Source organism: Mauremys mutica, chromosome 23 (assembly GCF_020497125.1).
Source record: "Mauremys mutica isolate MM-2020 ecotype Southern chromosome 23, ASM2049712v1, whole genome shotgun sequence".
NCBI lineage: Eukaryota > Metazoa > Chordata > Testudines > Geoemydidae > Mauremys > Mauremys mutica.
The window spans coordinates 20334005-20349878 of NC_059094.1; the positions used below are offsets into that span (position 1 = coordinate 20334005).

A 15874-nucleotide genomic window follows, 5' to 3' on the forward strand; every position below is an offset into this window, starting at 1 on the left:
GTGTTATGGAGCTGCATGGTCACAGATGAAAATGAGTCTCCTGGGGTCTCTAGAGGACACTGGCCTATCAGAAAATCACTCCACAACAGGCAGCTTCCAGCACTGGAATGACATGGGGTGCAGTGCAGCACACCCAGGAGTGAGGTGCATCCCAGAGTCAGGAGCCCATAGTCGCACATTTAAAACAGATACCAGTGGATACACAGGTCCATTTGCACAAACTCCTGAAAGTATTTTGTTTCCCTAGATACTTGTACCACAGTTCAGCCCCACAGGGTCACAGCACCTGGTTTTCATCTCCGGTAGTGAGGGTTTTTTAGACCTTTTCACTTTCCCTTTGAAAATCTGGCCCACAAAATACAGACAGTATAAATTAACTCCTAGCTCAGTTTCCTTGAAGTGACTGTTATGGCCAGAGGAATTACAAAGCTCCACCAGAAGCTGGGTGTTAGCAGAGCTAAGATCTGAGAACAAACCAGCAAGGCTGTCTCCGCTGGAAGGCCTGGGGTTCTTTTCCAGAGGCGTATGCCTTGCAATTGAAGGGAACATGGCTGGAACCATCTGCGCTAGCAGTATTTACTGGAGAGATGCACACGTTCACTGGGGCAACAGCCAGGGCGGCATTACTGCCATGGGGACGCAGGCAAGAGCAGGTGTCTTGCCATTTACCATGATGAGCAACTAGCTGGATTTCAAAGCTTCTGAAGAGAAAGCTCCAGTCATTTGGGAAAGAAGTGCAAAACTCACCCATGTACAGACCATCAGCGGCTACAGGTTGTTGCTAAGCTTAGAGCAAACTCTCTGGCAAGGTACCAGAGCGGGAAGGTATTTTCAGCTACAGCCCATTGGCATCTCTTCACTCTGAGCCTTTCGGGTAGGCTCTGAGGGACGCTTTGTAATGTAGAGTAGATGAAGGAGACCAGAGTTCAGCTGTTTATTGCCCCATTAGCCTCCTGTTGTGCTGTTAATAGGCAGTAACCGGCCCCCTGGGCAGACAATTGGAAAGCTTCAGACTCCACGGGAAGTGAGACTAAATAGCAACACTGCCATTAGACAGCTTGGCACTAGAAGAGGAAATCTGAGCAGAGCCCGGGGTCAGGCCCTTCCAACCCGTCAGACAGTAAAGAGAAAGCAAATCTCTGCCTGGACATAACTCAGCGTAGCAGGGCCTGGCATTCCCTGAACGGCAGACATGGGGCAGAGTCTGACACCAGACAGCTTCCCTCCAGTCATCACCCACAGCACAGAACTGCTGCTCCAGTGACACGAAAATCAGGCTCTTTATTTGGCCAGATAGTCCCATGTGACAATCCGACTCTAAGGATAATTTCCTGTAAATTGGGGCCTCTTGTGCACTGGCTGGGTGTCACTCCAAAGTGCAGAGTACTTAATTCCCTAAAGCAAAGGAGCCAGCAACAGCAGTGACTGCATCTGGCAAGCCCTTAGCAGGGTCTAGCCGAAGGCAAGTCACTCAGAAATCATTGGGAGGGCAAAAAAGAGGCTTTCCTGCCCCAGGACCAGTGCCTGGTTCCACCCCACTTCGGATGAGGAGAGAGAGGCAGGCACCCGCACTACTGGCACAGGAGCGCAGAGCCAGCTGGAATTCAGCCTACCCAGGCGGGGCAAAATCCCAACGGGGAATAAAAACTGTTGGTTTGTTTCACAGTGTGACACCTGAAGTGGTGAGCAGGGTAACGGGGAACGAACCCCCCAGCCCAGGATTCCAGAACCAAGTGCCCAGCCTCCCTCCCCGCGCTGGTCACGTCTAGTTCTCCCACTCGTGTTAACCTGCCTGGGAGCCAAAGCAAACGGAGCCATGTGGAGCTGGGACCAACCTGTGCTAACCCTGGGCCCCTCCCCTGGCAGCTCAGCCGTTGCCCCAGCACTCGAGGCAGGGAGAAGGGATCGACTTGTCCGCCTCCCTCTGCTGCACGGATTTCCTCTCCCCGGCGCCTGCTGCCAGCTGCCCCTCCTCACCCGCCGCCTGCTAAACCAGCCCTTGGTGCCCTCCGGGCAGCATGGCACTTGTACTCCCCGGGCTCGTTGTGTGCGGCATGGCAGAGCACTAACTGTCCTGTACTCGGCTGCTGGACGGGAGATACCAGCAGTGTTTGCCAGGGGCCAGCGGGACCCGGACTGCGCTGTCAGAGTGTCACAAGGAGCTGGGCCAGGGACGGGACACCCGCCAGGGCACACGCTGTGGGATAGAGGCCTCACACTCAAAGCCTCCCCACTGACGGGTTTTTTGCTGATTTATCAGGAACAGGGGAATGGGCTGATTGGGCTGGAGAAGCCCAGGGGATGCCAACCGCTTTGCTAGATAGTCCAGCAGTGAAAATCTGTCTGTAGCACACTGGATACAAATGTCCATTGAAGCCCCTGACTCTCCCCTGCAGCTGACCATGCCAGTTACGGCCTGTCACGCCTCTCCCGTGAGGCGGCACCGATTGCTCTGACAGGAGAGGGAAAACGTTTTCTGTTCTTGGCGTGTTCCTCCTAATACAAAGTCTCTTTCGCAGTTCGCTGTAGCTTGTTGGGCTGCCAAGACCTCCCTCCTTCCCCAGCCATAGGCTGTTGGTTCTAAGATCTAGGTGCTGGGAATGGCCAAGGAGCAGAGCATCGCACTTCACCCCTTGGAGCCGCAAGGCAAGAGCAGAGCAGAGACTTTACACTGACTGATTTATCCTCTGAAATGAGCTGCTTTGAGGAACTTTTGATCTGCTGGTGGCTGTTCACAACCAATTCCCCACTGGGGACACTGCTTGCGCCTGTCCCCTTTCTGCTGCTGGAGCAATGAAGAGGCTGAACCATGGCCCCGAATCAGGGACACAAACTCTTTGATGTCCCTTTCCCCCGATCCTCAGTGGTCACCAGAGAACAGCAGCGATAATCAGTCTCCGCGGTCAGACCCCAAAGGAGGGAATTTGCTGTTTCCCTAGTCCTGGTTTGCTTCCATTTTCCAGCACACCCACTGAACTGGGCGTTTACATTCTGTCACTCACAGTCAGAGGGAGCAGCCATGTCTGAGAGGCTGGAGCAAGGGATTGGGAGTCAGGTCTCCTGGGTTCTAGACCAACTCGACCACCCACACTGTGGGTGGCCTTTGGCAAGACACTTCATCTTTGTTCCCCAGTGTCCTCCTCTGGAAAGCTGAGAGCAGGATCTTCCTGTCTCACAGCAGGAGCGCTGTGAATTTTAATCACTGAACTGGCACCTTACGTTGCCCTTCTGTAGCATCCTTCCTCTGGGGAGTCCCAGCATTGTTATATACATCAGCACACCTAGGATTTCGCCTGCCCCCCAGCCCATGGCTCATTGACAGGAAAGGGGAGCCTGGGGCAGGTCAGAAAGATTTCCCCTGTTCTCACAGGTTCTGTCTCTCTTCCTAGGTCACTTTGCACGGATGCAGGGTCAGTTTTGGCTTCCTCATTTATATCCTGCCAGGTCATTCAAACACAAATCCCTAATCATTAAAGCCCAGGCAGATTTTATTTTCTGTTAATCAGAGCAAGAGTCTCTCACAACCCATCCATTAGCTGGCCCAGGGGATGGCTGGGCTGAGCTGACAGCCTGAAAGGAACCTTGTTGAGGAAAAGCTGCCTGGGAAATTAGCTAGTTCTGTGTTGTCTTCCTTCTCCCCCAGATTTTGGAAGCTTGCTAGAGCCTGACTCTCCTACAGGGAATTCCGGTCAGAGGAACAAGTCCCTGGAAAGCAAACTTAAGTAGCTGTGAAACGTTGAATTTATTACGGAGCTCATTAATCTCGCTGGGAAAAGTCTTGCTGATGAATTATTCATGTTGACTGGCTCCTGGTCCTTTCAGCCTCTATTTAAACAGCTGGCACAGGCCAGACCAGGTGCCACCAGCAAAAGCAAGCCAGGGAGTGGTTGTTTGCCCGTGCGCGCGCACTCTTTGCACAGGTCACTTGTCATTTACTTCTAATCTGACAAGATGTTGTTCTTTGACATTTTAAGAACTAATTCTCCAAGTAAACACACTAGCTCTGGGCACTGACCTTTAGGAGGATATTGAATTATCCATATGTGAAGAGGGTGGAGCAAGTTCACTCTAGCAATGGAGACAGAGGATAACAAAGGTTATTAATGTTTCAGAACATATTGACAGGCCTGATTCCCTGAGTGGGAGCAGCAGGAATGAATGCAGAGGTTGGAATCCAGCTCAAGGCCCAGAATTACAAGGCACAATTTGGGACTTTCATAGACACCAGGGTCAGCTTCATCATTCCCACAGCTCAGCTGAGACCGGAGACAGAGGTTGGCCTATTACTGAAGCCAAACATCTGGGTCATCTTGAGCTCTCAACTTTTGGCAAGTCTTTTTCCTAGATGAAAGCCCCTGTGTAGTGCTGCAGGGAGGAAGGGATTCTGCTGTGTTTGAAATTAAAGCTCCAGTGAGAGCATGAAGCCGGAGAAGCACACCTGCGACCGCTCTGCAGGTGGATGTCCAAGTGTGGTCTGAAGCAGCGCCGGTGCCTGCATCACCATTGCAGCTAACTCTGCATCCTGTCTGGTCTGTCAGGTAATCACAACAACAGGCAGAGGACAGCTCTGAAGAAGTGGGTTTTTTACCCATGAAAGTTTATGCCCAAATAAATCTGTTAGTCTTTCAGGTGCCACCGAACGCCTTGTTGTTTTTGACGATGCAGACTAACACGGCTACCCCCTGATACTAGATTCCATCTGTAATTCCTGCAACATGCACCTTGCTGGCATTTCCTTTACCCAGCGTCTCGGGTACGGAGCTGTATTTGAAAACTTCAAGTGTCAGCAGTAAAGGGTCCCATCCAACCAAAGACACTAAAAGCTACAGTTTCAGGAATAACATGAATGGCACAAAGCCTGCTGCCCCCTTGTGGTAGTTCAGAGAACAATAGTTAATATGACAGGATTAGGGCCGCTTCCGTACTTCCGTATACCGCATCTTGCAGATTACACCTGGCTCCCATTTTCCTCAGAGCCATTTTCTGTGATGGCAAAAATTCAAGTGCAATATTTGCTAAGGGATGAGGGTGGAAGAGGAGAAACTATTTTTATCTGCAAAGAGTCTTTCAACAATAGAGAAAAAACAGAAATATTCTAGATGAAACCATGGCAATTTTTTGCCCGCCTTGCAAAGATAAAGACACACACACACACACACACACACACACACACACAGTTTCAGCTGCAGTAACTGGAACAGCTGGAAAAATGCCCACCTCCCCCATACTTTAGTGGCTACTGCATGCCTGTAGTATTTTTAGAGCGACAAGGAGGGTGAGGTAATGGCTTTTATTGGCCCAACTTCTGTTGATGAGAGAGACAAGCTTTCGACCGATACAGAGCTCTCCTTCAGGTCTGGGAAAGGGACTCTCAGCTAAATACAAGCTCAAACAGATAGTTTAGCTTAAGAAGTTAGCATATATTCTAAGGGACCCCTCAATGGCAAACGACCCGTTAACCTACAGTCACAGGACAAAATATCTTTGTGCTTTGTAAGAGGTCAAGTTTTGCTGACTTCTGGAGAGCAGCCTGCTCTTTGAACTGCAGTGTTGCTCTCCTAACTTGGGCAGGGGGCCTAGGGCCTGGGCCTTTTTATCTTTTTATAAATTAAATAAAGACGGAGCCTTCGTGTCTTGAAAATTGGGCATATTCCTAGCAGTGACCAACAGCAGTTCTTCTCCTGGGCCTTCTCCTTCCAAACAAGCTGGGAAAAGTCATATTGTCTTTGTTAACAATCAGAGCCACCCACACAATTCCACCTCTGTATGGCCTCTAATCATTGCTGCTGTTAATAAACCCTATTCATTGCTAATCATAGTTAAGTTTTTTTCTGGTAACTCAGTGATCTGCTGCAGACCAGTGTGTGGGGCTTCTTCGTTCGTGCCATATGGTAGATACCAGCTAAAAAGTAAAGCCCCAGATGCATTAAAAGGGAATTAAAAAATCATACCGCTATAGAGTAATTTATGTTGTGAATAAAATGTTTCTTATTAATATTTTAAACTCCCTAACACTGCCTCTATTCTGAAAAGCAAACATTAAATTATTCACCATTCTGCCTGATTTTATAAACTCCATCTCACTGTGCGTGGCTTTGCTCCTCTTAATTAACAAACAAACCAGCAGAAAAGGCATAAAAATAGGTGTACTCACTGCAGCCATCTGCTGAGAAAAGAACTGCATCTGAAATATGGATTCTAGCAGGAGATGTCTAAAGATGTCCTAAATACCTGGGGAGGGCTCCTGCCTCCTGTCGCCCAGGAGACCTGGGGGAGGCTGAGATCCACACTCATTGCAATGTGTCTCACCAATCCATTCCCCAGGGGGATTTGAGAGGGAGGCTTTGCAAAGACATTCAGACGTGATCCACCAAGGAATCAGAATAACTATTTCTGGGGCTTAGTCTCCTCTCCGTGGATATGGGCAACTCTTGTGGTGTTACTGGGAGTGGAAGCGGAGGCTCAGAAAGGAGAGAATAGGGAAACAGAGGAGATCTGTGGGGGTGCCAGACAAATCCCCTCGCTCCATCACAATCCGAGAGGCAAACTAGTCTGCGTCCTGGGGAAGGTGCCACATGGGTGGCTACATGGCAGAAGAAAGAGCTTTGGGATCTCTCTTCCAAGTTCACCAACTCACCTTTATTCTGAGAGAGAAGCTTTCATTTTCCAGCTCAATTACTTCCCATAGGCATCCTGCGTCCTTTAATGCAGCATTAATTTAGCATCTTTCCCTGTAAATTGTGGGCATCATGCAAGTCCTCAGAAGCAGGGAAATATCAGGTTTTTATTCTGCATGGAACAAAGGTCTAAGCCAAACATCTCGAAGATGAACACGCTTGCAAAGGTTTGGAACGTGACTTGAGGCAGATGCCGCCAGAGACTGCCCAGGGCAACCCTAAGGAAACAGAAAGTCCAAACTGCTGCTCTAAACGCTCCCACCCACCCACCAAGAGGGCATCATGTCAGCAGATTTAAAGAGCACTTCACTAACATAACATCTATATGAGAAAGCAGCTGTTTCTGGGGCTGCACAATTTATAATTCAAGAATTCCCGGGGGGGGACGGACATTGCTTTAATAGGGCAGTAAAAGAGATTCCCTCCTCCCCATTCTCGTTCCCCCCAAGGTATTTATCATTTTAAAAGCAACGAGCTGTTGGGAAAGGCTGAAATAGCCTAACTGGCTAATGTGCAAGGCATTAATTCTCTTGAAACTGAACAAATCCAGAGCCAGGAGGATTCCGTTTTTCTGGGTAATGCAGTTTCAGGCGGCCTGTGTCTACACTGCAATTAAACACCTGTGGCTGGGCTGGCCCCCGTCAGCTGAGGGGGGCTCATGGGGCTCGGGATGCAGGGCTGTAAAATGGTAGTGTAGACGTTCGGGTTCAGGCTGGAATCTGGGACCCTCCCCCATCGCAGGGTTCCGCACATGTAAACCACAATTTTACATCCCCACAGCCCAAATCAGCTACCATGGACCAGCCGTGGGTGTTTAAGTGCAGTGTAGACACACCCTTACGTGCAGCTATTCCTGGGGTTTAATGCCCAGAGATGGTTAATAGAGTGCAGTGCCTAAACTCCTCTCTACCTAGGGACAGCTTCCCGGCACAGCACGCTATCAGTACACAGGAGCCCAGGCATCCAAGTTTATTCGCAGAGTTGGCGAGGAGTTGGGTTTAACATGGCATGAGCCATCGTGTTATTAGAAAACTTCAGCAAATCTTCCCTGAAAATCCTGCCCAGTTTGTGTCAGTATGAAAAATCCCAGAAACCAAAAGTGGGAAAACACATGAACAGTTAATGTTGGAATCATAGTGGAGCCTCCCAGGAAAGCACAGCAGGGAAATTAATGGTGTTTAAGGATTCTTTGCAAAAGGACTTTTAACGTGTGATTTAATAGCTAAGGAACTGAGAGGGGCCCTTCAAGAAATCTTTAGAGGATAATATTATTTTCCACAGACATTTGTCTGTCTGTCTCTGTTGCCATTTGGCATGCAGGGAGAACATGTGTGATAAGCACAAGTCAGGCTCCACACTCCAAGTTATCACACTTGGCGGGGGGAGGGGAAGTACAGGAGAGAGCTCTCGCCTAAAGGGGCAGAGCTCAGCACCCCCAGGAGCCACAGCTATGAAGCAAAGCACATCCAGAGTGCAACCGAAAAGTCACACTCCAAAACCATTCAAAGAAATTAGCGAGAGGGTCCCAAAGCGAAGGCAGGAAGGGACGAGAACTAACGCTGGAGTTAACTTTGTGGAAAGGCAGCTGATCTCTCAACCTGGACAGAGCCCAACAGCCACAGAGACATGCCAAAGAAAAGATGGCTCAAGGATGTGTGATGCTGAGAGCTATTCACTCCGAGCTCGTGAATTGCTTTACAAAATCAGCATTCAGCTATTGCACACTCTATACCTGAGGTCCGATTGTGTTCAGCAGCCATAAGAGAGCCAAGAGGAAGCCTAAATGGCCACAGGGACACACAGCAGAAGTTTAAGCCACAAACATTAATTTGCACCTGTTAATTTGTGTGAATTGGCTGCAGAGAACTCCAGGCTGTGACATTAAATGGCCTCTGTGAGCCATAAATCTAGTGCTTAGTGTCCCTGAAAGGCACTGCATTGACCCTCCTGGCCTGGCAGTTGGCCCAGTTATGCACACAGACCAGGTATCGGGGCAGAGGAAGTGGATTTACCAGGAATAACCCCACTTCTCCCTCCATAGGGTATTTGAAAATCAGACACTTAGAACCTGGGAGCAGGGGGACTGACTTCAGTGAGAACTTTAAGCGCTCAGCAAACGAGTGCTTGACAGACACAAGCACCTTGGGACGTGGGGATAATCATGCTGGCCAATTTTACAGATGGGGATGTTGAGGCACAGACAGGGGAAGTGACTCACCCAAGGCACACAGGAAACCTGTGGCGGAGCCACGAATAGAACTCGGGAGTCCTGACTCTCTTTCCCCCTCTGAACCATTCAGGAGCCTGCGTTTGTTCCAGAAGATCCAAAGAGTGAAGCTAGCGCTCAGGGGCACGGCTTGTGTTGGACTAATACAAACAGAGCTCTTGAATTTATTTAGAAAAGCTGCCCATTAAACGCAGCAGCAACTGAATCCACGTATCTAGCAACAATGGCCAGTGCAGGCATGTGAGGAGCACCTGGGAGCCAGGACTGAAATGCTGCTTCGGGCAGGGCAGGGCGTCTCAGCTGAGGCAGCTGGCTAGAAGCCAAGGCCTGTTGAGAATTCTGCAGGGAACAGCAGCTCCCCTTTATGTGCTGAGCCGACGCTGTAAGTGGGCTGTGCCCAGCTCCTGTTGGTTACCTCCGTACTGGGAAGAATGAGGACGTTTGAATTTCCTCGTTAATAAGTGTCACTCTGAGGAGTTATTGGCTGGTGACGATAGAGCACTGTAATTATAGTCCAAACCTCCGGTTACTCAAATCCAGGAGGGAGTTTTCCTCATTAATACAGTCCAGCTGCCTCTCCTGCCGTGGTTGGCACATCCAGCTGAACTGTGGCAAAGGGGAGCATATGGCCAGCCCCCTGCCGGTTCAAAGGGAGTCTGAGATCAGTGAGGAAACGGCGAGGGAGCGTACGCTAGAACTGGCACTTTCCTGCTGGAGGCTGCAGATAAGTGGGGAGAACGTCAGGGAACCGAGCAAACATTCCACAGAACGGCCTGCCTGTGGTAATGAACTCTTCCCTTGGCCAACTGAGCACTGCACAGGACAGTTCGTGCCACGAGGAACTTGCCAGCTAAGCTGTAAATGAAGCTCCAGGCATTTCACTGGGAGGCTCTTTCAGAATAGGTGCAAAAAACCAAAGTCCCCTCTCCTCTGAGCAGATAGGGAAGAGCCCCGGGGGTGTTTCTGCAGGAGACTGGCCCAGTGTCTCCTAACCCTCATGCTTGTGCAATAGGCCAGGAGAAGTCTGGTTACCTGGCTACCCTCATGTCTGGGCAGGGTGATCAGGAGCATGCCAGCCACGTGTGGCCATATAAAACTTCCCTACCAGGCCCTAATTGGGCACAAATCACATCCCCCCAGACACAGAAATTAGAGTGTATTTCAGCAACGGCCGCACTATTAATTTGCAACAAATTAAAAAGACAGAACCCAACACCTGCCGGGAACGTAAAAGACCTTGTCCTAGTGTACATTTGCATGGTTAATGCTCTCCTCCCCTGCAGGTAAGCAGCTCCGTTCTCTCCTCAAACACTTTTACTTACCCCATGCTGGGCCAGATTAGAAAAAACACCGGATTAATTTTGCCTCCTGTGGACTAAATTGCATCTCCCCCCCCCCTGCAGACACAATGGAGAAGTGTTAATGAAACCTCTTGTGAACACTGAAGGGGCGGGAAGTGGTTAGAGCTGAAGGCTTTAGTCAAAGCTCTATTTACAGGTACAGGGACCTGCAGGGGCGGCTCTACAAATTTGGCCGCCCCAAGCAGTCATGCCCGGGAGGCGCCCCCGAGCCGCGGGAGCAGCGGACCTCCCGCGGGCATGACTGCGGAGGGTCCACTGGTCGCGCGGCTCGGCTGGACCGCCCGCAGCTGCGGGCAGTTCGCTGGTCCGGCGGCTGCGGGCAGTTCGCTGGTCCGGCGGCTCCGGTTGAGCTGCCGCAGTCATGCCTGCGGGAGGTCCACTGGAGCCGCGGGACGAGCGCCCCCTCCGCAGGCATGACTGCGGCAGGTCCGCCGGCCCAGCCTGCCGCCCCAGGCGGGTGCTTGCCCCGCTGGGCTCTGCAGCCGGCCCTGGGGACCTGGCAGCTAACTAAGACCTTGTTTCATTTTTTAAGTTTTCCTCTGAATCTGTTTATCTGCAGCCGGAGCTTTGCTGCTGCAGATCTCATCCCCTGAAGCTGCCACGTCCCAGGCACAAACAAGGTCTCTTCTGCTTCTGCATCTTCCACTGGGTCCTGGCGTTTCTCTTTCCACACTTCTCCGCCCCCACAGAGACGTCCACATTACACTGTCATGGGGAATCAGAGCAGCTCGGGCAGTCCAGGACACAGCTGGAGATATGCCTGTTCCAACGAGTCCTGCTAAACCCGACCGTCCGCCTATGCCAACAAGAGAACAGCCCCTTCCTTAGCTCCAGGAGCCGCCTACGCATGCACCTGTGCTCGGATAGGAACTGAAGCAATGGAGGAAGCCTGGGGTCCTCGGCTTCTTTCCAGGCCCTTAGTCCGGATGCTCTTCACCTGTGACGCAGACTAGCTGAGGCCTGGAATGGTCTGAAAGCCCTGGGCTTGCTGAGGCACCCAACGAGAGCCGGGGATGCTCAGGCTCGACCTTCTCACAGGTGCTCCAGGAACCTGTAAAGGGTCTCACAACCCTGCAGCAACTGAGACGTGACAGAGCTTCTCAGCGCTGCCTCCATGACAGCTCTGGGACCCCAGCGCAGCCGCTGCTGGTTTTGTATCCGAGGGTTCCCAGCCATAATGGTGGATTCCTCACACGCGCTAAGCTGCTGCCTTGAAAAGCCTCCTGCATCTCACGGTCGCCAGAGCCAGAGCCAGAGCCAGAGCGTGCCGCACGGGGAGCCAGGCTCTAGGGCAGAACCCCCAGAGAGGGGCAGGTGGACTTAAATCGCACCAGCTTGTTCCCTCGCCTACCCCCTTGCGGCCTCCCTGTGCCTGGCTCAGTCCCCGAAGTCTCTGCTGCTCTGAAATCAGTGGGAGTCCAGCCAGTCTCGTACCCAGGCTCCTAGGAACAGCTCAGAGCGATGAGCTATAGTCCCAAACTCCTGGTTACTGCTCTTTTCTATTGCACCTCCACCAAGACCAGTGCACATTCAGGATCCCACCAGTAGCTTAAAAGCTCTTGAAAAAGAAACTCTTCCCCGCAGGCAGGCAGGAGCCCCGGCCATTCAGTAGCTAATATAAACTGCCCCAAGCTCTCCTCTGGCCACTGTCTTTCCCTTGGGTAAGGGATGTTCCACTGGCAGCACAGGGAAGCACATCCCTCCCCACAATGGGGGCTGCCTGGAAGATGCATGTTTGCGGAGAACCCCAGACTCCTGAAAGGGCTACAGTCACCTGGAAAGGTTGAGAGTCACTACTTGAGAGAAACTTCTCTCTGTTTCTCATCCCTGCAGCTAACAGATCCACCCAGTCCCCGTGTCCAACACGCTCTGGTTCTGGAAACTTGCAGATCAGCCCTCCTGTCCTTCCCCACTTGCCAGCTGTGACCAGTGTTGGCTTCCCACCTGTGGAGAAGTCAAAGCAACATGGAAACACATTCTGCCTGTTTGCTGCCAAGCCAGGAAAGAGTCTTTTTCCAATGGCAGCAAGAATCTGTGACTCAGTGCCTGTGAGTGGCTCAAACACACTTTCCTTCCACTCTTGCCTCTCCGAGAGCTCCCTAACAAGCTCGCCTGCAGCCACAGCATTTCCCCCGGGGCTAATCTGACTTGTCTACTTTCGAATCAAGCCATCTGGCTGCCTGACTCCCTGGGCCTGTGGGGTTAACACGAGCTCAGGCGCTAAAAGCTTTTTCCCAAGCTAGGACTCCCCACTGACCAGAGGAGGTCTCCTGTGTGGAAGGATGGGTCCACGTTGGCCTTGCATCTAGACTGCACAGTCATAGAAATTACTGAGTGAGGAAAGAAAAAGCAGCAACATGAGCAAAAACATTTGATCAAATGGTGGGGAAATTATTCATAACAAGATCAAAGTTTAATCTCTCAAGATTAAATTGTTGGCCAATTCCTATGGAGAGGGACATGGAGATGGCTCATCTCCATTAACTGTGACTGGGGAATGGATTTTCATGCAAATTAACACCAACCGAGGGAGAGACAAGGACACAAGGAGCCCTCTCCGGCTTGCCTTAGGGAGGTTTAAATCATGGAGAGGGACCTGCAGAAATATAACGGGATTGGAGCAATGGGAACAAGCCCCTCTCCACCAGGGAAGGGCTCTGGCATGCAGAGAGAAAGGCTCCTCCGTTCTGCTCGGGTCAGGAAATTAAAGGTGTGAGCCCCTGGGGGAAGGAAGACATTTGACAATGGGAAATTGTGCCCTGAACGTGGCCTGGAGAAAACAATGTAACCAACAACTCTAACGCTCTCCTATTCCTGTGGGACAGCCAGCCCCTGAATCACTCTCTGTTAAGGAGTTTCACATGGCTGGGTTGCAGGAACTGATTCCCTGAAGACATTTTTGTGATCCATAAATTCAAACTGTAACTTAATCACGCGATGGACTCACAGCTCCATGGAGCTCAGAACCTCACTGTCAGAATAGCTCTGAACTAGCACAGGACAAGGAGGGCTAAGGACTCTCCTGTGGGCCCAGGGCTATTGGATTGTGTGGGGCCCCGTCTACAAGTCTTTTTCCTAATTTAAAACAGAACGATCCCAGTTATGGCATTGAGGCTACTAACGCTGCACTGAACTCGCCTTCTGGTTAACAAAGCCGTTCGGTGGTTACATTTCAGTCTTAAAATATGTAGAATATAGTTAAGTTAATTCAAAATATCCCGCTGCTTCCCTTAGAGCAGCTGTTATCTTAGTTTCTTTCTGGGAGGGAGTCTGGGTGCAGGAAGGGGCCCCAGGCTGCGACAGGAGGTTGGGGTGCAGGAGAGGACGAGGGGTGCAGCCCTGTCCACTGTATCCCCCCAGCCTCCCAGCCCAGTGCTCTCAGCGAGTGCCTACGGGTCAGCAGTTCTTTCAGAGACTATGGAAACTGCTGCTCCCTCAGCTAGCACCAGCCCAGACCCTGAGGGCTTGGCATGGAGCACAGGCTGCAGCAGAAAGAGCTGCAGTACTGGACAGGCCAGTTCCAGGGGCAGATGTTACTGGGGAGACATCATCCAACCAGGCATTCCCAGGAGCTCTGCCGAGGAACGTCACGCCCCAGCACTGTCCTCAGAGCATGTCTGGGATTCCAGAAACAGCTGCTCTGGATCACACTCCTGCATACCAGGCCCAGTGGCTCCTGTATTCGTCACTTGCTTCAAGAGGAGCAGTGAACATGACCCACCCCCCTTCTGTAAAGATGGGGAAAGTGACGGCCGCTGCAGGTGCTAACCTGACTGTTCCTGCCCGGGGGCCCTGGGGCTCAGTGCTGCAGAACTGCTCAGAAAACCTTGGGCTTTCCAGGAGAGCACGAAGTTAATCTAAGCCAATGAACTTCATTTCAGGGCTGTGCCACTGCCATGCTGGGCAATACGCCACAGGCCGCAGAGTCAGCTGCATGCCTCGCTGGCCAGAGCGGCACTGCATGTAGCCAGGCAGCTCCCATTAGAGTCAGCAGAAAGCTGGGGGGTCCCTGGGGCTGAGGGGAGCCAGTGTGGCATTCTAGCACTGTCTAGCAGGCTGAGCCGTCCCCTTCCGGTAACCCCACTGGGCGGCTCCGTTTGCTTAGCCCTTACAGGGGCAGGGCACTGCTGGTTTCACTAGTTACTTGTATTAAAGAACAGCTGCCTACAGAGCCATGCCCAGCTCTGCGCGCGCCCCCAGCTCTGCGTGTGTGCGCCCAGCTCTGCGTGTGTGCGCCCAGCTCTGCGTGCGCGCCCCCAGCTCTGCGCGTGTGCGCCCAGCTCTGCGTGTGCCCAGCTCTGCGTGTGCGCCCCCAGCTCTGCGCGCGCGCCCCCAGCTCTGCGCGCGCGCCCCCAGCTCTGCGCGCGCGCCCCCAGCTCTGCGTGTGCCCAGCTCTGCGCGCGCGCCCCCAGCTCTGCGTGTGCCCCCAGCTCTGCGCGCGCGCCCCCAGCTCTGCGCACGCACGCCCCCAGCTCTGCGCGCGCACGCCCCCAGCTCTGCGTGTGCCCAGCCATCCCACCAGCTGTCGGGTGCAGTACATAGAAACTGAGGGGAGTTAAAGCCAGTGGCTGTGGGCTTGGCAATCAAGGGCTTAGACTGGAACCTTATTCATAGTGCAAGTGGGCGGGGGCAGGTTCAGAGGCTGCTCCCTGCAGGGGTCATTCACTGGACGTGGGCGGGGGGGGGGGGGCTCTCCACACCTCTCCCCCTTCTACCCCTTTGGGATTCTTGCATCACAAAGTGCAAGTCCCAGACGCTCACGGGAAAGAGCAGGGGGCGGGGGGAGGAAAGCAGCAAGTGCAGCTCGGCCTGGCCCGTACCTGTGAGGCTGGTGGAGATGTTCACTTCCACGTACTGCGGCTTTGACAAGGCACTGAAATCAGAGACCCCATTGACAGCTGCCACACGGATAGTGTAGTTAACATGTGGTAGCAAGTTCACCAGGGTAACGGTCCTGTCCACCAATCCCGTCTGCTGGGGCACAAAGCCAACGCTGCTGCCACACTGCTCGCACTGCCGCCGGAGAGCCGCCGAGCAGCGGTCACAACGGAGGTTATAGGTGACGTCGGTCCGGCCGCCCAGGTCTGCTGGTGCGCTCCATTCCAGGACCAGCGTGGACTGCTTCAGGCTGTAGATGAGGTTCCTTGGAGCAGATGGGGGACCTGCAAGCAGAAGAGTGAGTGTTTCACTGGGTGCAACCTCCAGCAGCACCAGTGCGAGGCCGTCACAGTTATAACCACACTGGCACTGGGATTCAGGGGAAGTTACAGAATGACAGAGGAAAAGCTGAATCCAAGAAAGCCTGTTTCTAGGGCAGTCGTAGTATCATCCAGTAACACAAGGCGTCACGCTGCCTCAGCCCTGTGCAATGTGTGCTGCCGGAGAGTGTCCACACTGAGGCAAAGTTTTAAAGAAAGCTCTGAGCAAGGCAGAACGGGATTAAGGATCAGTCTCCCTGCAGTCTGATGGCTTGGCTACACTTACAAATTTGCAGCGCTGCAGCAGGGTGTGAAAACACACCCTCTGCAGCGCTGCAAATTGCGGCGCTACAAAGCGCCAGTGTAGTCAAAGCCCCAGCGCTGGGAGCCGCGCTCCCAGCACTGTCCGTT

At 52.5% G+C, this 15874-nt stretch overlaps 1 protein-coding gene across 6 annotated transcripts in view; it reads right to left on the reverse strand.

Moving 5' to 3' along the window:
- Positions 1–15874, reverse strand: part of EPHA10 (EPH receptor A10) — a 101276-nt gene that overhangs the window by 38019 nt on the left and 47383 nt on the right. For 5 of the 6 annotated variants that reach the window (XM_044997822.1, XM_044997823.1, XM_044997824.1 and 2 more), the window contains one exon: positions 15086–15427. In XM_044997822.1, coding sequence (XP_044853757.1) covers positions 15086–15427 — 342 coding nt within the window. Of the gene's footprint in view, positions 1–9534; positions 9623–12522; positions 12596–15085; positions 15428–15874 lie in introns of those variants that run through there. The other variant, XM_044997827.1, reaches the window with a different exon arrangement.